The 21180-nt window shown below is 51.7% G+C and overlaps 9 protein-coding genes across 9 annotated transcripts; 5 read left to right on the forward strand and 4 right to left on the reverse strand.

Annotated features, from left to right (window-relative positions):
• The first annotated feature begins 19 nt into the window (after nt 1–19).
• Nucleotides 20–915, forward strand: BO88DRAFT_409113 (cytochrome oxidase biogenesis protein, Cox20 subunit). Its single transcript, XM_025707875.1, has 2 exons — nt 20–405; nt 469–915. Exons 1-2 carry the CDS (start codon nt 72–74, stop codon nt 723–725), a joined length of 591 nt encoding a protein of 196 aa, XP_025557357.1. The 5' UTR covers nt 20–71; the 3' UTR covers nt 726–915.
• Nucleotides 756–2085, reverse strand: BO88DRAFT_409114 (uncharacterized protein). The gene has a single exon (XM_025707876.1). It carries the CDS (start codon nt 1870–1872, stop codon nt 1027–1029), a length of 846 nt encoding a protein of 281 aa, XP_025557358.1. The 5' UTR covers nt 1873–2085; the 3' UTR covers nt 756–1026.
• A 447-nt stretch (nt 2086–2532) lies between these two features.
• On the reverse strand, nt 2533–4202 carry sik1 (snoRNP complex protein NOP56; the record flags this gene model as incomplete). Its single annotated transcript, XM_025707868.1, has 2 exons — nt 2898–4202; nt 2533–2808 (listed from the first exon to the last, which is right to left on the reverse strand). Exons 1-2 carry the CDS (start codon nt 3801–3803, stop codon nt 2533–2535), a joined length of 1182 nt encoding a protein of 393 aa, XP_025557359.1. The 5' UTR covers nt 3804–4202.
• A 299-nt stretch (nt 4203–4501) lies between these two features.
• BO88DRAFT_409115 (chaperonin-containing T-complex subunit CCT6) lies at nt 4502–6872 on the forward strand. Its single transcript, XM_025707877.1, has 7 exons — nt 4502–4663; nt 4747–4841; nt 4896–4917; nt 4978–5019; nt 5072–5092; nt 5148–5321; nt 5384–6872. The coding sequence occupies exons 1-7, from the start codon at nt 4622–4624 to the stop codon at nt 6608–6610; spliced, it is 1623 nt and encodes a 540-aa protein (XP_025557360.1). The 5' UTR covers nt 4502–4621; the 3' UTR covers nt 6611–6872.
• A 210-nt stretch (nt 6873–7082) lies between these two features.
• Nucleotides 7083–8656, reverse strand: BO88DRAFT_409117 (putative histone acetyltransferase (MysT1)). The gene has a single exon (XM_025707878.1). It carries the CDS (start codon nt 8327–8329, stop codon nt 7241–7243), a length of 1089 nt encoding a protein of 362 aa, XP_025557361.1. The 5' UTR covers nt 8330–8656; the 3' UTR covers nt 7083–7240.
• Nucleotides 8657–9610: 954 nt separating this feature from the next.
• Nucleotides 9611–12680, forward strand: BO88DRAFT_353100 (uncharacterized protein; the record flags this gene model as incomplete). Its single annotated transcript, XM_025703621.1, has 2 exons — nt 9611–9832; nt 9885–12680. The coding sequence occupies 2 exons, from the start codon at nt 9611–9613 to the stop codon at nt 12678–12680; spliced, it is 3018 nt and encodes a 1005-aa protein (XP_025557362.1).
• A 346-nt stretch (nt 12681–13026) lies between these two features.
• BO88DRAFT_409119 (asparagine--tRNA ligase SLM5) lies at nt 13027–14932 on the forward strand. Its single transcript, XM_025707879.1, has 3 exons — nt 13027–13343; nt 13416–13536; nt 13596–14932. The coding sequence occupies exons 1-3, from the start codon at nt 13078–13080 to the stop codon at nt 14838–14840; spliced, it is 1632 nt and encodes a 543-aa protein (XP_025557363.1). The 5' UTR covers nt 13027–13077; the 3' UTR covers nt 14841–14932.
• A 1212-nt stretch (nt 14933–16144) lies between these two features.
• On the reverse strand, nt 16145–18462 carry BO88DRAFT_409120 (transferase family protein). Its single transcript, XM_025707880.1, has one exon. It carries the CDS (start codon nt 18005–18007, stop codon nt 16319–16321), a length of 1689 nt encoding a protein of 562 aa, XP_025557364.1. The 5' UTR covers nt 18008–18462; the 3' UTR covers nt 16145–16318.
• Nucleotides 18463–19454: 992 nt separating this feature from the next.
• On the forward strand, nt 19455–20297 carry BO88DRAFT_430371 (uncharacterized protein; the record flags this gene model as incomplete). The annotated part of the gene is made up of 6 exons (XM_025709242.1): nt 19455–19473; nt 19500–19587; nt 19663–19754; nt 19785–19901; nt 19931–20087; nt 20186–20297. The coding sequence occupies 6 exons, from the start codon at nt 19455–19457 to the stop codon at nt 20295–20297; spliced, it is 585 nt and encodes a 194-aa protein (XP_025557365.1).
• Nucleotides 20298–21180: the final 883 nt, after the last annotated feature.

Raw genomic sequence — 21180 nt, forward strand, 5'->3', positions numbered from 1 at the left:
CCCGCATAAGGCAATAGATTGGACATAGAGCGACGACGAGGTATCTCGAACCCACAATTGGATATCACATAATGGCCGACGATGCGCGGGACCCAACTACCTCCACTCCGGAAGTGAGGGAGCCTGGGCAACAGGGAGACCGGAAACCGAAGCATGAGTTTCCCAAGTCGCAGGTCGGGAAGCTGTGGGATGCCTTCGGAAACCCCGAAGAGCCCGTGAATATGCTGCCTACAGCGACCACCAAGACTGGACAAAAGGCAAAGGATATCACGGTCACTGAGGCTATGAAAACAATGTCGCTCGAAAATGCCATGTCTTTCCACAAAGCGCCGTGTGCGCGTGACTCGCTGCTCCTCGGAATCGGGGCCGGGTTCGGTGTAGGCGGCGTTAGGGGCGTGGTTGGAGGTATGATATTTCAATACCGGATCTGATATAATACATGGTTGCTGATGAATTGAATGAATTTAGGACTGCGCTCTATGTGGACCGCTTGTAACTGGGCGGTAGGTGCTTTCGCTATTACAGCGCTTGCAGCCCACGAATTCTGCCAACGGCGTCGCGTGGAGGAATTAGACGGCATGAAACAGGCAGTGGAGTTGATGAAGGCACTCAAGGACAAAAAGCAACGTGAGAAGGAACAAAAGATCGAGGAAGCCGCACGTTTGGCGGAGGAGGAAAGGAAACGGAAGAGCTGGACCAACCTATCGAACTACAAATTTTGGTAGGCTTTTTGTGCATCGCATGGAGTACTGGAGTTGGATGGAATCTCATTGTATAGTACTATGTATAAAGTGGGCTTGTTGCAAAAGTACATATTCCTCTCTATGTTACGGGCTGCTACCCTATCCAACCTTGAAGTTGTGATGTCGTCATGTCTCGTGTCGATAATTCCAATCCAACGCCCGTTTCGATAAAGCCACAATAACCGATTAACTCCAGAAGTGGTAGGGATATCGTAGAGGATAGAAGGTGTGTCTCGGGAGAAGGGAAATCATACGCATACGCATACTCATGTGAAGTCCGCATCTAGACGTCAAATTTGACCCTTTTCTGAATGGCGCCAGATTGGATAGACCGTATCCTCTCGAAGTCGGCACCGTCTCGGCGTTCTCGCCGCTTTTCGCGCGCCTCTCTGGCTTCACGGCTCCTCCATTCTGCGACCTGTTTCTTTCTCCTCTCTGACCTGGCCCAAGCCATTGCCGCAGTCGGTTTGAAACCAATTCCATTCAGCCCATATCCGTCGTCAGTAGGATCAGTCGGGTTGTGACCCGTGATTTCCGAGTCATGCCATGTAAGTGGGTTCTCAGCTGTATCAGTTATAAGAGGTGGTGATGCACTGCGGCTACGCATCGTGGAGGAAGTCGTAGGGAGCTTCTTTTTGCGAGGGCTGGGTGTCGATCGTCTCTTTCTGGGAGATGGTGATCCAGTTTTAGCAGTTTCAGGAGATTGGGTAGCTTCCGCAAAATCTGACAATTTCCCTGGGCTGGGACTAATCTCCATCGCGGTGTTCGCTTCGGATAAGGCGTTAGACTCATGGGAATCACCGTCTGAGGTAGGCCAGTTCCCCGACTGTGCAGTATGTGCGACTATGCCCTGATCTACTCCATACGGCACTGGCGACGTGGAAAATTGATCCCCGCGGATAGCCAATCGCCCCAAGCGACCAGCGACTAGCGCTCGCGGGCTGTATCGACCCCAGTCCTCTGCTTCCCGGATCTTGGATTCCTGGGGGTTGGGGATTGAGCCGCTTGATGTAGGTGAAGCGGAAGGACTGCGATAATCAGAATCTTCGGACGATGCTCGCTTACGTGTAGGCGATTCAGAGGACATCGTCGGCAGGGTAGTTGGCATCATCGCGGGGCTGGGATTCATTGCGAAGGTGGGGGCATCACATCGACCGCGCCGGCTATGGTAAAGAATGACACAGTAAGTGTGCGCTAAATAATAAGGCTAGCTTCTTAATATCTTGACCAGAGTCATAAATGAAGCCATTATAACTAAGTAAATGCGGAGAGCACTGATGCTCGGGCCATGATATATGGTAGTGACTGAACGAAGGGAAAGCGCAATGGTTGTCAGTCCTCGCTGGGGGGGTTGAGAGGGGAAAGCTGGTCTGGGTGGTCATCGGCCCCTTCCTCCGCCCGGTGAATAAGCAGCGATCGACCCTGTAAACTTAGATTAGTTAACTAATTAGTAGCCAGGATTCCTCCGCTGTTGGCTCGGATTAGATATCCAGGACACGGTCGGTTCCTTTGTTTAGATCGCTACTGAATTCCGTCAAACTACTACTAGTACTTTTTCGCTTACAGCCAATTGCCATGTCATATAAGTCTAGAACCAAAAAGCCATATCAGATTGGCAGCAAGAACTACAAACAAATTTTGGCACGACACAGGCCTCAATCGAATAATTTACAAGATACCCAGCCCATCAAGTCGTCAAGGAGAAAACAGAACATGGTTGGCAAGAATAATAAAGAAAACCCATCAACGCCGCGACAATGACGCCCTCCTGTCCCAAGACTCGGTACTTTTAAACCTTCTTCTTCTTTTTGGACGGCTCAGCATCGCTGTCGTGCTTCCGCTTCTTCTTCTCGGACTCGCCCTCGCCAACGTCAGACTTGCGCTTCTTCTTCTTCTCCTCCTTCTCGCCCTTCTCCTTCTTCTCCTTCTTTTCCTTCTTGTCCTTCTTTTCCTTCTTCTCCTTCTTGTCCTTCTTTTCGGCCTTCTCATCAGCGTCCTGCATCTCGGCATCGCTCTCAGCGCCGTCAATGTCCATATCAGCAAGGACAGCATCCATGGCGTTTTTCTGTAAAACCCATCAGTAAACTTGTTACGAAGAATAGGGAGTTTTGGTTCACTAGTGTAGTAGCAATCACACTAGCTGTATTGACTTACCATGGCGACTTCGTTCTTGGTAGGAGCAGCACCAGTGGCGTAGAAGTCCAGACGCTCCTCGACCTGCTTCTTAAGGGCCTCACCGAACTTGGTGGAGGGCTCCTCGGAGAAGTTGTCAATTCTGGAGGCGATGGAGCACTTGTTGGCAAGGAAACGCGAGATGCGACCCTTGTTCTTGGGGCCAGCTCTTCCAATGAAAGAGGAGTGGTACAGAAGACCGTACTTGGGGGTGTTGCCCTTGGTCTTCAGGGCTCTGAAAAGGGCCTTCTCAGCACCGAGAATCTGAACCGTAGAAGCGGGGTACTTGGACAGGTTGGTCAAGCTACCGGCGTGGGAGATCAAACGAGCACCAACGATCTCACCAATAAGGGCAGCAAGGTTGGGGGCGACAACGCTCATCTTGGAAATCAGGTACTGGTGGAGAGACTTGCGGTACTTGGACAGGCTGACAACGCGCTGGGCGAAAGAGATAACGTTCTCCATGTCGGTCTCGGAAATCTCCTGACCCATGCTGTGCTTAGCAGCGTCGATGATGCTCTGGGCGACACCCTCATCGTCCTCCACAAGGGCAGCAATGTCGTGCAACTTCTCGTCGTTCAAGCTCTTCTTGTCCTGAACGAACAAGGCAATCTGGGCGTAGCGCTGGTTGTCGGAGACGATCTTGTAGAGTTCGGGGAAGTGCCAGGAGTACCATTCCCTGACTCTCATGGAGAAAGTGTTGATAGCCTTGTCGAGCTGGTCGAGGATAGCAATGGCCTGGATGATGTGGTTGTCATCGCGCTGGACGGAGAACTTAACCTTGGCGCGAGAGTAAGCGTGACCAAGACCAAGCTGGGCGGTGTCCATATCACCCTCACGCAGCTGCTTCAGCAGCTTGGTGGCGTGCAGTCTGACACCACGAAGCATATCCTGGACGACTTCGCTGGTGTCTCCAGTCTCGCAGTCAACGAAAGAGAAGGCAGACTTGATGCTTCCAGCCAAGGCCTTGTCGGCCAGACCCAGAACAACCTTCTTCTTCTTGTTGGGCTTAGGCAAGTTCAATTCGAGGAAAGAGATCAGAGTGTCCGAAGCGACACCCTCGGAGACATCGTTGATTTCACTGAGGGCCTGCTTGTTGTTCCTGGAAGTTGTCAGAATCCTGCGGGAAAGTGCCCCTATGGGAAAAATTGAACCACATACTCGAAAGGCAGGAAACTGGACAGTTCGACCATTTTACCGAAACTGGCCAAGTCGTTAACACCTTCTTGAACCTCCTTCAAGCGGTTTCCCACGCTGTCACCCTGGTGGGCGACCTTGAAAAGCGAGTAGCCCATGGGGCCCTCGAACAGAAGGAAGTCGGCCATTGCGAAATTGAGGGAAGGGCCCTAAAAATTAGACAAAACGGTCCTTTACGTGCGACTTATCGTGGTCGCGTCTCAATTTCCCGGGGTTATGCGACCGTAGACCTGCCGTGGACCGACGTGGAGTTGAAGAAAAGCCTGGGAGGGTAGATTTGCAGAGTCGAGCCGTCGGAGCTCTTTTTTTTCGCGGCGGCGCTAGTGCGAACATCGAATGTGGGCTTTTTGCCAAAACTACAGCTCACCGCATTCGACGGCAAACACCACCAGGTTTGTGGCCGCGCGGGCATCGTCTTAGGGGCCCTACAGCACCAGCCAGCCTTATCTTTTTTCTCCGGATTTCTTTCGTTGGGTTTTGTTGCTTGTCGCTCTTTCGTGCTGCAGAAAATGTCTGCAACGCAGTTACTCAATCCCAAGGCCGAGTCGAGGGTATGCATGCAGTTATCCTTCTTCCCTTTACCCCCCCGAAACATTAGCCCCTCAGTGGTCCAGCAGAGACTAACTGTTCGTAGCGGAGAGCGGAGGCCTTGAAGGTCAACATCAGCGCCGGTGAGGGTCTTCAGGATGTCTTGAAGTCCAACTTGGGTCCCTCGGGTACCCTGAAGATGTATGTTTTCAATTTACGATGGTAATAGACAGATGCAGAGCTGACTGATCACAGGTTGGTGGATGGTGCAGGCGGAGTATGATTTATTTCCTCGAATACGGCAACTCGGCAGTTTTACTAACAATTCTGCGAATAGATCAAGTTGACTAAGGATGGAAATGTTCTGCTGCGTGAGATGGTGAGTGGTATCTACAATCAGGAATTATTAACTCTCATGCTAACTGGTGCAGCAAATTCAAAACCCCACGGCTGTGAGCTCGACCTCCCTCCTCCTCCCTCAAACGCAATTATTAATACAGGCAAAAGGTTATGATTGCCCGGGCTGCAACGGCACAGGATGATATTACCGGTGATGGAACGACATCTGTCGTCCTGTTGGTGGGTGAGCTTCTGAAGCAGGCAAATCGACACATCTCCGAGGGTTTGCACCCTCGTGTTATCACGGATGGTTATGAGATTGCGAAGAACGAGTCTCTGAAGGTCAGTACATCAAAATCCAAGATGGTTGGTCATCTACAATACTAAGCTATGGTGGTATATAGTTCCTCGAGCAATTCAAGCTTGAACGGACAATTGACCGTGAACTCCTCCTTTCCGTCGCGCGGACGTCGCTCAGCACGAAGTTGAACAGCGCTCTGGCCGAGAAGCTTACGCCTGATATCGTCGACGCCGTCCTTGCCATCCACAGAGCTCCCGAGAAGCCCGATCTACACATGATTGAGATTATGACCATGCAACATCGCACGTCCTCTGACACCAGACTTATCCGTGGTCTTGCTCTTGACCACGGTGCTAGACACCCCGACATGCCCAAGCGTGTCGAGAACGCGTTCATCCTGACCCTGAACGTGAGTCTGGAGTACGAGAAGTCTGAGATTAACTCTGGCTTCTACTACTCTTCTGCCGAACAGAGGGATAAGTTGGTGGAGAGTGAACGCAAGTTCGTCGATGCTAAGCTGAAGAAGATCGTGGAGCTCAAGCAACAAGTCTGCGGTACCGACCCCAACAAGAGCTTCGTTGTCATTAACCAGAAGGGTATTGACCCCCTGAGCTTGGATGTCCTTGTCAAGAACGGCATTCTCGCTCTCCGGAGAGCTAAGCGGAGGAACATGGAGCGTCTTCAACTTATCTGCGGTGGTACTGCACAGAACAGTGTTGAGGACTTGACCCCCGATGTCCTTGGATGGGCTGGCCTGGTTTACGAGCACCAGCTCGGCGAGGAGAAGTTCACTTTCGTTGAGGAAGTCAAGGACCCCAAGTCCGTCACCATCCTCATCAAGGGACCCAACCAGCACACCATCGCACAGGTGAAGGATGCCGTTCGCGACGGTCTGCGGTCCGTCTACAATACCATCGTCGACAACTGTGTCATCCCCGGTGCTGGTAGCTACCAGGTGGCCTGCGCAGCACACCTCACTTCCGAGGCCTTCCGGAAGACTGTCAAGGGCAAGGCCAAGTGGGGTGTCCAGGCTTTCGCCGACGCCCTTCTCATCATCCCCAAGACCCTCGCGGCCAACTCTGGCCATGATGTCCAGGACTCATTGGCGGCTCTGCAAGACGAGCAGTCGAACGGCAACACCGTCGGTCTGGACCTGACCACTGGTGAGCCGATGGACCCCATCCAGGAGGGTGTCTTCGACTCTTTCCGTGTGCTGCGTAACTGCGTCGCGTCCAGCACGGGTATTGCCTCGAACCTCCTGCTCTGCGATGAGCTGCTCAAGGCCAGACAAATGGGCCGACAGGGAGGACCTGGCGGTATGGATGAGTAATGTGATGGCTACGTCTAAGGCGAGTTATTGTAAAGCGAGAACATCAGGTTCTTCCATATTCGGAACACCGGTATAGAAAAATATCCTACGTCGAAAATTGTACTTCACATACTTACGTATCCTAATCGATTCTAATCCACGAGGGAATTAATCGTGTTTCAAACCCGCTAGGATGTAATGTTGCCTCGTTCATGGCTGCCTAAGGGACGGTGAGTGCTTCGACTTGATCCGTTGAAAGTCAAAATGTAGGCAGCGAGATAAAGTACCATGCTCATAGCACATGCAAAGCACTATTGTCGCTTGGCTGTAATTACCAGTGAATAAGAAGTGAGCGAGTTGCGTAACTTGCCAATACGCAGAGTTACTCATCCGTAACAGGTAGCATCCTCGGATGTGATGTTGTTTCAGAGAGCGTACGTTACATACTACTAATTCTATGCGACAAAAGCCTTCAGGTATCTAATCCGTCAATCTATAGTATTGCTAGGTTTCATTAATAATATGATGCTCCATACGGTCAGTAGCGTAAGTAGAGGCAAATAATAATACATGACACGCTGTTTCCACATCAGGAAACATGGCGGTAGAACGTAACGATAAGCTCAAAGATAGGGAAATGCCAGGAAGCTTCTATCCAGCATCTTCGTCAACCTCATCACTGTCGACATTACTCTCTTCAGTGGACTCAGCTGGGGCCCATTTCCCCAGAAAACCTTCATCTCTAACAGGGTCTTGGAGCGCCATATGATGTGACTTGGCCCACTCAAGAATCTTAGATTTCCGAATCAACAAGGGCTCCTCTGCGCCCGATCCAGCCTCGCCAGATGAATCCTTTGTCCGGCGCTTCTTAGCTGGCGTCGCAGGTTCAACGGCCCCCAGGCCTTGAAGAGCGGTGACAACATCCTCAGGCAACATCCCCGTCGCCAGACCAATGTCCTGCACTGTCATGAGCTCGTGGGTATGTTTTCGCTTGGACGTCTTCGGAGACTTCTGCTTCAGTGGCACGGAGGAGCCCGACGCCTCTGCCTCCTTCGGGTTGCCGCCCCGTAACAATAGATACCTGGCTATTCGTTCCTGCCAGAACCGAGTATAACTCCTGTGGCCCATTTCACTGAGCGGCCGTTCCGGACCGCCTATGAGACCACTATCGCTCTCCCACGAACTGATTTTGTAACTCACGCCCATCAACAGCTTTCCAAGCTGCTTATGCTGGTAGGGCGGGAAGACGAGGATGCATGCGAGATTGTTCGCATCCCAGGAGAGCTTCTCTTTCGAGAAGAACCCCAGAACGTAGTAATTCTCGGGGTCATTGGGATCGGTAAAGACGAGGAGGTAGTAGAGGAAGGAGACGACATCGTAGAAGACGGACTTGTGATCGAGGAAAAGTTTGGCGAACAAGGAAAGGTTTTGCGCGTAGAGTTTGTGACATTCACCGTCTAGCTCCCACACGGAGTATCCGCCATGATCGTAGACTTTCGTTCCGGGAGGTGTTGTCCGGTGTTGGCAGAGTCGCGTATGTTGCGCGTAGGCGTGGACGTCGCACGAGTACCGGAAGCACCACCGACAGACGTACAACCGGTCTGTGTCTTTATTGACGAGATCTTCCGGATAGATGGACTGATACCATGTTGGGAAAAGGAGGTCACCCAGTACGACGTGCTTGACGTTACGGTCGGTGGAGGATGGTTCGGTGCGCGACACAGGGTCACTTGGAGCCATTGGAGACGAGGAGGGAAGGAAACGATAACTAAGGACTAGTAGCTAGGAACGAATGGCGTCAATTCGCGGCTTATTTCTCCTTCCTTCCCCCTTAATGATGAATTCGATGGTGATCGGGAAGCAAACGCGTTTCTGTGGAGATGCCAGCCATCTGTGACGGCGGTTTGTAGATAGTATTAGGTCCTGGACACTTTTTTTTTTTTCCCTCTCCTCCCTTACGCTGGTTGCTTTGGATAGGCCGGGCGGGAGGGATTAGCCTAAAAGAGTCCGGAAAGGCAGTACAGCTTACTTGCATATTTTCTGCTTACTATGAGGAGTGAAGGGAACCCGGAAAGGAAAGGTGGAGGGATTATGGGGTGCATTGAATACAATCGATTTGTTTAGCTAGTAGATATATGATACGCTCAAGCTTTCATTTTCCCTCTCACTCTGCAGGGACAATTGCTGCAGTCGTCAACTAGATTAGATTTTGGTATAGAGGATACGTAGGACCTCCATCCACCAGCGGATTCCTTCCCGTCAAATTAAACCAGTCAGACCAGTTGGACCGGGTCAGTTGATCTCCGTCGCCATCCAATCATATTACCGCCGCGCGGGGAGAAAGACAAGCTTGACTGCAACTAGAAGAGTCTTGGAGTTCTTGGGATGTTTGGAGAGGATCCAGACTAACTATCATCTTATTGACGGATTACTTTACAAAGTACTTTTGGCTGACTAGATCTCTCCTCATCCGCAACCTCATTCCTTCGTATAGACTACTACTCACCATCACGTCAAACATTTCCTTCAATAATATCTGGTTGCCTGGACCCCTAACCTTCCCTGTGCCTTCCCTTCCCGTTACACTGCAGCTGACCTTCGTATGACGATGGTCGGCTTCCTCTTGCGGAATCTTGTTGTCTGAACTGAGGCGAAAAGACGATCCAACGCCGAAACTAAAGCTGTCGTTCCCATAGGCAGCAGCAATAGTGACGACGACCGCCGCCTGCCAGCCTTTGTTCCCCCCCCCTCCCTCCCTCCTTATCGCCGCTCCCCCCGGGGTTCAGACAGACCCTTATCCTACGGCCTAGATTCCTGTCAAGCTTGATCCCTTTTCTTTCTTGCTGATCGCCAGCCAGCTTACTGTTCCTTTCTGGTCTATCTGAGTCGTTCAACTGGCTTCTTTCTCACCAGCATCGCCTGCGTGCTGCGTGGTTCATTATCCATCGTCTTCTCTTGGCTTCATAACGGTCTGGGAGCGGAACTTTGCTCTTCCGCGACCGTTGTGTTTTATCGCCGAAGATGTTGAAACCGTTCCAGATCAGAGATCTTCATGGATCTCCATCACATACATCTGCAGAGGTGCCCTCGGCATCCACTCAACCCTTGACAAGGGAACCGTCATCACCTAGAGCTCGTCGGGGAATCGTGCAGCTGTCTGCTCCCCAATATGATGATCTTGCATCGAATCACCCGCGGGCACGGTTGACTTATGTTGATGACGATGATGGGGAGATCATCACTGTATGTCTTATCGCATATGCTGCGTCCTCTTGGTACTAATCGGTTTTTATAGGTTGGATCGTCTCTCGAACTCTCCCAACGCCTCGATGAGCCTATTGACCTTGCGCACGACCCGATGCCGCAGGAAGCCACCGAACCCATGCACCTCTTCGATATTCGACGCTCGAACTCAATAACCGAGTTGTGGAAGAAGTTTCAGATAAAGCAAGAAGGCAAGGATGCGGAAAACCGGGCTGGATCATCAACTGTGGATGCCCCGGCTGCTAGCGCTTCAGCAGAAGTACGGTCAGGAACTGAGCAAGAGAACGTTGAAGCTACGAAGAACGACGACACAGCATCACTCATGGCCGCTTTTGAGGCCGAGATGGCCAAGATTCTCGATGCTTCTAGGAATATGCAAGAAAATAGCACTTCGGAGGAACCTTCAGCTCCCGCTCAGGAGCCAGCGGGAACCCCCAGGGGCAGGACTCCAAATCCCGCGGATGCATTCACTCATGCAATGCGGAGCCTGCTCAACGGCGCTGAGTTGCTCAGTTCTGGGGTGAGATCAAGTATACCCGAGATTGAACGGCAGCTGGAGAACGCTCAGAGGGCCCTTCCCGGAAATGTTGGGTCTTCGGTACAAGGTGCTCTTGCGAGTTTGGAAGCCCAGATGAGACAGCTTACCGGCTCTATCAACCATACCGTTGGTGGTGCGTCGACAGGGAACATTCTCCAGGGAGAACTCCCCACAGCCGCCGGCACTGTGGACAGTCTGCGTGCAATGGCGTCGGAACTTGGAAATGTAGGGCATACTCTGTTCGAAGCATTTGAGTCGGAGTTCGGCTGCACTCGAACTGGTGGTCAACCCCAGGCTCCCTCTGAACAACGTCCAGATGGCCTCCGTCCCGACCAGGCTGAACCCTCCAGACCATCCGATGCCACTGCAGTTAATAGTGTTGTCCCCGATGTGGTAGACCAGCCAACCCAGGGTCGGGATTTGGGAAACCGCGAAACAAAATCCGGAGAGAAAGAGTTGGGGCCAGAATCAGACCTTAAAACTGGCTCCAAGAAAGCTGCAGAGGCGGATGGACCGACTCAACCAGGCGGCCCTAACCAGGCGCAGCCAGATGCACCTGGATACGTGCCTCATGCCCCTCATGGACGTCACGGCCCTTTTGCTTTCACACCCTACTTCCAACCTCCACCGCCCCCTCCTCCACCGCATCCTCATCCCCATCACCATTATCCGCCCCCGCCTCCGCCTCCTCCTTTCTTCGGTCCACCTCCTCATCACTTTCACCAGCCCTTCCCAGTTCCACCGCCGCCTCCTTTCTGGCCGACACCCGAAAATTTTACTCATCCTCACTTCCCTGCTGGGCCTGAGGTTCCTCGTTCACAACCCACGAGTACTCATGCACATCCCTCCCAACACACGCACCGACATTGGCCTCCACACGTCGCACACAACTGTCGCCGTGGCCGCGCTCCCATTAGTCGCCAACATGCTCATGAACAAGATCATGGTGGAACCAACGATGTACCATCATCGGGCCGCGATGCTACGCCGGCAGACACACAAAGCGCCACTAACACATCATTGTTCGTCGGCAATGTGGGCTTCAATGTTAGCGAGAAGATGATCCGCGACGTTTTTGCCTCCAGGGGTTTTCTCGTAGATGTACATCTGCCTCTTGATGTTGGGACCGGGAAGCACGCTGGATTTGGCTACTTGTCCTTCCCATCTGTCCCTGCGGCAAAGGCGGCCCTGGAGGCCTTGCAGGGGACGCATATTGATGGGCATGCAATTAACCTGGAATTCAGTGAGCAGACCCCGGTCACCAGGCTGCACCCTGAGGATCCTTCTCCTCAAGCAACACCAGACGGTCCAATGCCTGCTGTTAGTGAGCGAACGTCCGTTCCGTCTGAGCTTCAAGGATCTACAGCTACACCCGCCAAGTTGGAGAAGACATCACTTAGTAGCCAAGAGGGGTCCCAATCGCTCAGCGGTAAACGTGCCGTCCCTTTGACCGTGGCAGACTTGTGTTCCAATGATAATCGCAATCCGGGCAACGCAGCGTCTCCCAACAGTCTGGAGGACTCGTCCTTGGGAGATTCCACGCGGCTGAATTCCCTCTACCCGTCTCTCTTGCCTGAAGGTGTCCCCAAGTCGGGGCCTTCTGAGCCCGTGAGTCCTGAATTCGATCGCATCCCGGAGCTTACGCGTGAATTGGAAGAGTGCCGCTTTCCCCCAGTCTCACAGCTCGAAGCGCACTTTTTGGCTGAGCAGCAGAAGGAAGCGGCTTCATCCAGCGCACAGACGAGGTCTGGCGGTAAAGCACCAGAAGCCAAGAACCTGAACGGCAATGCGGCGCTGCAGGGGCTTCCCGGCGCGTTTCCGCAGGAGGTCCGTGAGAACTTGTCAGCACGGCCTGGACAGTTCTCAGAGACCCGTAATCTGCACGGTGCGCATGACCATGAGGAATCATCTTTTGGCCCTCGCCGCCATGTTAGACGTTGGAAGAGCCAGCGACCCCGCTCTGCTTGGCAAGATGAATTCTCGGGGTGGGACGCCCCTCGCGGCATATTCGGCTGGAGACCGGAAGGACGTCACCGTCACCGCGGTGGACGTCGCAACAGTTTTGAAAGCCCTTCTTCCGAGACTCAGGCAATCAATCCTGATGTCAGGCAACGCGACATTGACGACTGCGTCTCTACCTTGGTGAGCTTGGGATATGGCGGAGCAAGCGACGGTGGCCATCAACGAATAGCGATTTATGCTGCGGCCGCAGACGGCAGGGTATCGGATGCGATTGAAATGATTGAGGAGGAACGCAAGGCATACGAACAACAGGGATCGACGATGTGATGACCAACTTGGTAATAATAGTTCTTTTCTTACAACTTGATATGACCCAGACTCGTTGTGATCCAAGTAGCTGTGGACTTTACGGTCTGTTCTGAGACTGATATTGCTGGATTGCGTGTGCTTTGGGCAGATTACGCTACATATTCCCTACTCCATCGCTAAATCAGAAAAGTGGCAATATTTAATCGTATATGGCTTTACGTAGAGCTGCTCGTAGCTGTCCGTCGCAGGTAACAACAGAGAGGGTCAGCGATAAGTGAGCGGCTTATCGCGTGCGGCTTGCGGAGCTGAATCATCGATCGGCCCGGCGCACTTCTTCCACACCGATGCACACCCGCGATACTTTCTCCAATCTATCTTTCTGGCCCGCGCGACTTCTTTCCATTGACTCGAAGAGATGCTGACATGGCGGCGGACGTTCGCCACATCGGTTGCGCGACTGAACAATAGGCCAGCAGCAAGGAGCGCCGGCTCCACGCTTCTCCGCTGCGCCCAGGTCCTCGAGCAGAGTCAGAAGGGATCTAGTCTGGAGGACCAGGAGATCCAATTGAACGGGTTCATTCGATCAGTTCGCAAGCAGAAGCGTTTCGCTTTTGCAGAGATCTCCGATGGCTCAACAGCCAAGCCTTTGCAGGCTATCCTGAATCCCTCCCAGGCTGCCGAGTACGTGCTCCGCGGCCCCGAAATCTTTCACCCACGACCCTAGACACTGACTGTCGCTCGCACGCTCTCCAGACTATCTACTGGAACAGCTGTCGAAATCTCAGGAGTATGGAAGGCATGTCCACCAGGCAAGGAGCAGACACATGAGTTGCAGGCTACCTCTGTGAACATCGTGGGAAAGACCGACCCCGAGGTAGGGCCCTCTCGTCCTCAATTACAGACATATACTAACTCACAATTATCCTTACATAGACATACCCTATCCAAAAGAAATACCACAGTCCCGAATTCCTCCGTCAAATCCCCCACCTACGCCTTCGCACGCCCTTCAATTCCCTCCTCTCGCGATTCAGATCTGAATGCCTATACCAACTCGGAAATGTGTTTCGGCATGCCCCCAATGGCGGCTTCGTTCAGGTGCACCCGCCTCTAATCACATCGTCGGACTGCGAAGGAGCCGGAGAAACATTCACAGTGCTACCGCGTGAGGCAGTAGGGACAACGCCAGCCGATGGCGACCACTTCTTCCGCGCTCCCAAGTACCTCACGGTATCATCACAGCTGCATCTGGAAGCATACGCTGCGGAGCTAGGAAACGTATGGACCATGTCACCCATGTTCCGGGCGGAGAAGAGCGACACGCCTCGCCATCTCAGCGAGTTCTACATGTTAGAAGCAGAGGCAAACTTCATGAACGACCTGGACACCCTCACAGACCTCGTCGAGTACCTTCTCCGCGACCTAACCCGTCGCCTCTACGACACGCCCGTCGGACAGGAAATCCTCACCACGAAACGCCCTGGCGAATCCAACTCGGAGGAATCGGCAACAACCATAGACCCTGCTGACCTCCGCCAACGGTGGCAGGACATGATCGACGGGCCCAAATGGCGACGCATGACATACACCGCAGCGATCGAGCTCCTCCAAGACGCCGTCGCCAAGGACTCCGCCACCTTCGAGTACCCCCCAACATGGGAGGGCGGTCTCCAACTCGAACACGAGAAATACATCGTTGACGTGCTCAACCACGGGCACCCGGTCTTCGTAACCGACTATCCCAAGCCAATCAAACCTTTCTACATGGCCCCGTCGCACGCATCAGCGGCCACCACCCACGGTGAAACAGTCGCCTGCTTTGACCTTCTTCTACCAGAGGTCAGCGAAGTAGCTGGCGGCTCACTCCGCGAGCACCGCCTCCCGGAGATCATCCAGAACATGCGCCAACATGGTTTAATCAAGAACCTTGCCGCATCGAATGACGGCACTGACACAGCCACGCCCACCTCCCATCAAGCAGAAGAACTGTACCCTCATCTCCTCCCCGGCGAAGATCTAGGCCATCTTCAATGGTACGCCGACCTCCGTCGATGGGGTACCGCGCCGCACGGAGGCTTCGGACTCGGGTTCGATCGCTTCCTGGGGTACTTGGCTGGCGTGTCCAGTGTTAGAGACATTGTCGCGTTCCCTAGATACTTCGGTCGGGCGGATTGCTAGAAGAGGATGAGACAGACGAGACATGTACATTATCACTCCCCAAATAACCCGAATAAAAAATGTATTATAGTTTCTAAAATCTTACATTGTCACATACACCAGTAACCAGTCATCCTATTACATGTTAGTAACAAAACGACCAACAATCACAAGCATAAGCATAGCATAGTAAGCAATCAATCAAACAGCAACTAACAACACCACACCCACCCCAGGGCTTAGCACCCCAGCACACCCTACACAGCCATCGTACTATACCTTAGACACTTGAACTAATTTACTTCCTATACTACTTAGTAACTGTCATCGCCTCATCCACAACCCCAACAAAGTAACAATCTACCTACCTAGTTACTCCGTAACCAATTATCCCTATCAGGAAACTAGTTCAACCCATCACAGCCCCCCTCCCCTCCCCTCCCCTCCCCTCCCCTCCCAAACAAATAACCTGAAACTAGACCATGCATTAGCTAGACAACTACTGTAAGTAAGCGCCAAGCCACGATAAAACTAACCGTAACCAGGCAGGCAACTTGGATATGACAGTTGAGTTAACTTACCAGTAACGTTTAACTAATTAGTTAATTGTTATGACTTGAGATGGGAAGTAAGCACTAGGGAAAAAAACAATCCTAATTGATACATTGATTGATTGATGTTGGGACAACTTCGGCGAATGCATGCTTACTTGTTGCTATTGAAATTAAGTTGACTAAAGGATTATATATGAGTGAGTGTGTAGTAGTGTAGGTACTACCATACATCGTGGCAGGGGCAGTGTGGCTGTGACTGGCAGAATAGTCTGTAAGTAGTAGTCTGTATTAACTTATTTATTTTATACTACGTACATGGAAATATTTAGGGACTGCTAACCAGTACTTACTAGTACTAAGTTGTATGAGATATATACTAATGAATGTTACTACTATCTATACTATCATCTAAAGAGAACACACCGGCTAAGATATATTCCTATTTCATCAAATTCATATTCTATATATCTAAGTAACATCATCATAGTGCACTGAATAGTAGGTACTTAGTACTTTAATATAAGGAACTTAAGTAATGACATGTGGAAATTAGTGGGCTTTATGTTATTTTATGTTATGTTATGCATGCATGGCTCCAGGCTGTGCCTAGTTATGTAAATATAGTATATTCGCCTAACGTAATGTATTATTTTCAGATCATTACGGACGTACTATAAGAGGCATTGACTAATACAACTAGTTCAAGGTAAATGCTTAACGAACTTATTATAGATTCAGGGGAAGACCAAGACGGCCGTTGAAGCCAAGTCAGTAGGACAGTAGATAGGGGTTAGAAGTATATATGCAAGTGGGTACATTTCAAGACTGCGTAACTGCCGAGCAGAGTATATCTCTGATCATTCCGCTTAGTAATTTATCTGATTCGATTGAGTATACGTAGTAAACTCAAACTAGGGGTTAGTTAGTGATGTAAATAGGTTTGGTCTACGTAGTGTCCGGCAATAGCATCGGATCTCTTAACAGCCGGAGCATATCTTCTCTCCGGAGATGAATCTGCACATCCACACCATGCTCCGTCCAAGCCGACGGAACGCGGCAGTGCCTGACCTCCGACTCCCGATCGGATGGCGACGGCGGCGGTGCCTCTTTGATCAAGACGAGGCCATCGAAATTGGCGAGGATACCATCCGCGTAGCGAGCCGAGGAAGAGGAAGAAGAAGAAAGTGGACCTAACCCGAAATCCACATCATACAGCCCTGCGCACGCCCACGTCGTCACCATAACGTGCCGAGAACCCAGAAATCCCTGCCAAATGCGTTGCGGAGACGTTTCGTATGCCAGACGGTGGAGGTGGGCAGCCAAGCGGGCCGGATGATTCTTCAGCTGAAGAAGAGTTTGGCGGATGCGGTGCGCGATGGGCGGAAGTACGGCAGTTTCCTTGCCGTCCGAATTTGCAGTCGTCGTCAGTTCCGCCCCAGCCATCTCCACATTAACCATCACGGAAAGCGACCCCATAAAGGCATCGCTCAGATGAAACGCCGGTCGGCACCCGTACGCCAGGTCGCAGTGGATCGGCCCGGGGTCGTGTTGCATCTTCCGAGCTTGGTTGATGCTTGACCATATATGTGCCAGAATGACATCGTGTCGACTCAGTTGATTAGTCTTTGTGGTTGTGGAGGATACGTTGTTGGCTTGCGTCCAGATCTTCTCGACCTGCTCGTGACTCAGGTGCACGATATAATGAGACACCGGCGCTTTCGTGTCCCATTCTGACCATGGTATTTGCTTCCCCGCTGGGGGAATGTCCTGGTTCCGGAAAGCTTCAGGGATGCGTGTCTTCAGAGGAGAGTCAGGGGGCACGTTCCACCAGTCATAGCGATGAAACGGTAGGCTTTTTGTTTGTTCGATGATCGACTCGTCCGGCGTAGCAGCATTGATGTCCCCTGCTGCTGCGTCGTCGAGTCGCGCCGGTTCAAACAAAGGTTTCAAGACCGGGATAGGCTCGCACAGTAACGCAGAACGGCTGACACTTGCCCAGTCTTTGACGAAGTGAACCAGTGACTGCGCATCCGCTAAAGGATGAGCTATTTTGACTGCTAGGGCAAACCCTCCACAGGCCAAGTTCGTGACTTGGATGGCCATGACCGGAGAGGTAATATCTGCGTCGACAACAGGTTGTTTAAGCGGGTTCGCCAAGCAAGTCTTTGGGACAAACTTCGATAAAGCCACATTTTCCTGATTCCAGAGAGGCTGAGATGTCGTACGAGAGGAAGGACAGAGGCCATCGAGAGTATCAGCTGCAAGTGCAGTGACGAACTCAACGCCTGGGTCAGCCCGCGTGCCATAATGGACATACACCCGGCCAAAACGGCGGGCATGAGGCGCCAGCCGATCTCGATCAGCACCCACAGGGCCATCCACCGAGTTAACAGCTTTAATCAAGCCACACCATTGAGGATAAGCATCCAGCGTCGTCCTGAGAGATTGACGGAGGTGGTTCACCAGATTGCCGCAGTTTTGCTGCTCACACTCAAAGAGCCAAACGGCGCTTGCATCCAAGAAGTCTACCGTGGTGGCATCCAGTAAAGACAAGGCATCGATGCAATCCGAGTTAGCTTCCTTGTTTGGAAACAGTCTCTCGGAATGCAGGATCGACGGATCAGAGGTTGACATCGGAGGCGTAGTATCGAGGAAAATAGCCCTTCAATCACTGCCAGAAAAACAAGGCTATAGGGTTAACTTTTCGGTAGATGGCTGATCTGGCTGGCAGCCTATACCTATCCTATTTGTAGGTGTAGAAGAGCATGTTTTTCTCGCATCGTCCCGTCCCTTCTTGTCTGTAGCAAGCAACATCATTATGGCTCATGGCCAACCTGTTCCAGATAGTGTGTGTATAGTTCCTGACAAGAGCTAACTGATTAGGTAGAGATAAGTCCATCAGTATATATCCCTGTCATCATGAGTCATTATTATCCATGGATGGATGTATGAACGGGCACCGCAAAGAGGTGTAGCCAAGCGCCCAACGAGACACACTGATTCGTGGAATGCTCGAGACTTCATTTAGTGGCTTGAAGGCAATCAATCCAGGGCAGTAGTTCCGGCGCCAGCAACGGCGGACCGGCGTTCCAGCTTTCTAATTAGTTTACCTAGTGATCGAATGACTTCGTTGTGGAGTGGCAAGTAAGACGACGGAGACACTAAGTCGAACCCACCATTGTGATAACTTCTAGTCAATGGTGTGATAAGTTGAATGTTCACATACTGGCCCGGACTTGATGGATGGCTTGTTGGAATGTACCACCAAGATGATTGTTTGTTTGTGGTCGATTGGCACGTGAACAACACAGACTACACACGGGGAGCGGCGGGAATAGCGGTGAGGTACTGCCATGGCAGGCCCTGCTGGCATGATCTCACGTGTCAATTTTACGATACCGTCTGTACTGTCATAGATTACCCAATGTGTGTAAGGAAGAAAGACAAGAAAGCGAAAGAAACGCCCAGCAACTCAAATTAGCTCAAAGAAGTCATCATCATCAAAGGAAGAGAGGGGCCAAAAACCTTGGCCCCATCTGATGGATCATGGAACGACTGACAATTCTCTGTTTACGGAGAACTTTGTGTGTCCGGCTGCCGACATGAATGCTCTCACATACTGAGTACACGCACACAGAGTGGGCTCAGCTCTACATTATCTGCGCAAAGTGGATCTGTATCGGACTATCCGGAGGAAGCATGTTCTATTCCGCGCCGAAGTTCAATCCATTCTTCGTCGATGATTCGGTTTCTGGAAGGTCACCGCGATTACCTACACGTCTCAGGGATGTGGCGGATGATTGGATTCGGGAGCTGCGGATAGGTGTGAAACCATCCACACCCTCAAGCGCCAGTTGGGTCCCCTTTCAATCGAAATCGTTGCCTAGTGCTCCGTACCCAGGAATCAGGAACAGAAGGGAAGAAGAGGGGGGAAAGCCTAACTAACCGACCTACCTGGGCGCTGGATTCTGGATGGGGTCCACACCGAACGGATACTTTATTCCCTCCAAGCTGCGGTCTGGGCGGAGCCTCGCTACGCCGGTTGCCCAAATCAGGATGGCAGCGATCCACTTCGTTTACGATGGTCGCGAGAGAAAAGGGTCGTCGGGCGGTTTCAGACGGAAAGCTTTAACTATTGGGCTGAACAGGCGAAATGACTGGATGGATCGTTTAATATCGGCACGAGACAGCGCTGAACAGGGTCAGCATCCATCGTGGGGGGGTCCGTTCGAATAAAGGATGCCCCAGTTCAGGGAATATAGTTACTAATATACTTCCACTGAAAACAGTCGTGGTCATGTAAGCGTTGGAAAACAAAGTCTTGGAGACGGGGGGAAGGAACCCATGGCTGATGGGCTTAATCCTGCTGAGCACTTCGTACGTAGCCAGTATTACTTTGTATTCCCTTTAGTCAAACTGCGGAGGAATACCACGCGGGGGGGCGAATGCCAAGTTGCCAACCTTACTGGTGTTAAGCATATTCTCTCGGCCTTTGTCCGGCGCCAGACCAGCAGGGCACTATTTCGGAGTATGAGCGTAAAACTGACATGGATGGAGTATGGACGACTGATGATCGATCCTCTGGCCCTTTTTGCCTAGACTGGGGACCGTGGATCGCCTACGCGACCCTCGCTCGTATCGGCTGGCTTGCTCGGCAACTTGACTCAGATGAGGACACCTGTACTTCTTCGTCCAGCTCTCTGCTCTTCCTGTGGTTTTGCGCCCTCAATCCCGACGCACCAACTATGGTGTGGTCATTACATAATCGGTCCGGTATTTCCGTGGGGACCGGATTCAGATTGAAAAAGGCAGGTCGGCTGCCATGGCCGACTCCCGGACAAAAAGGGTGAAGGATGCGAGAATCAATAAAAATAGCCCGCCCAGTAAATTTGCAGTGGCTCGGCGACATCAGATGGATGGTTAGATGATGGCCACGACGGAGTTAGCCGCCAGTCTCCCTTGCCATATCTGATATGACACGAACTAAAAATTGCTTTCAAATTAGGCTGATTTCCAATACCCTATGAGGGAAGGGGGTGTTTGTAAGTAAATAACTCAAGTAAGACGATGAACTCTTGCTGAGGGGTGTAAGGAGAAAGGGTGTGTGTGAATGGATGAAAAGGATTAGTTACTGTGCTCAGGGAAATACCAATTAGGTAACTTAGTAGATAGGACACTGATACTTAGTACATACACCATGTAAAAGACTAGACCACAGGGACAGGCTAAGCCTTGGCTATCTGGTAATCGAGGGTCCAGTCGGAAAACTCGTGTTACATCGACTTTTGCTGGACCAAAACGAAGTAGTCAGCGGGGATGGCTTGGCTCTGCAGCGCTTTGACGCTTGGGCCTGGTCAGGGATAGCGATCCTCGGCTACGGAGGTCTGATACGCTGCCACGGAGGCGGCCAATTAGTCAAATCGCTCATGGAAATCTCCCAATCTGGTAATTCATCTCCATTCGCGTGGCGGATGGAGAGCGACAAGGAGGAGGGGGGTGTGGAAGCCTTCACACTAACTAAGCAATAGTCGCCCGACTAGGGCTGCAACGGTGGGCGCCTAGAGCACGCTTGGTTTGGAGTTATTGAAGTAAGCCAGCCATTTATGCTCATTTTTTCTTCGTCTTGGCTTATCAGCCTTGGGGCTTGGGGCTTGGAAGAAAGGAAAAAGTGCGCACAGTTCGGGTAGTCTGTTTGTCTTTCCCTTGTCTGTAAGTCAAAATATGACTAGGCTGTAGGCACACACCCTTATCTTCTCCGTACCTTAACCTAATTCAAACAGGCTATGATCGATCATTCATGCAACTTG

Source organism: Aspergillus vadensis, assembly GCF_003184925.1.
Source record: "Aspergillus vadensis CBS 113365 unplaced genomic scaffold BO88scaffold_39, whole genome shotgun sequence".
Taxonomy (NCBI): Eukaryota; Fungi; Ascomycota; class Eurotiomycetes; order Eurotiales; family Aspergillaceae; genus Aspergillus; species Aspergillus vadensis.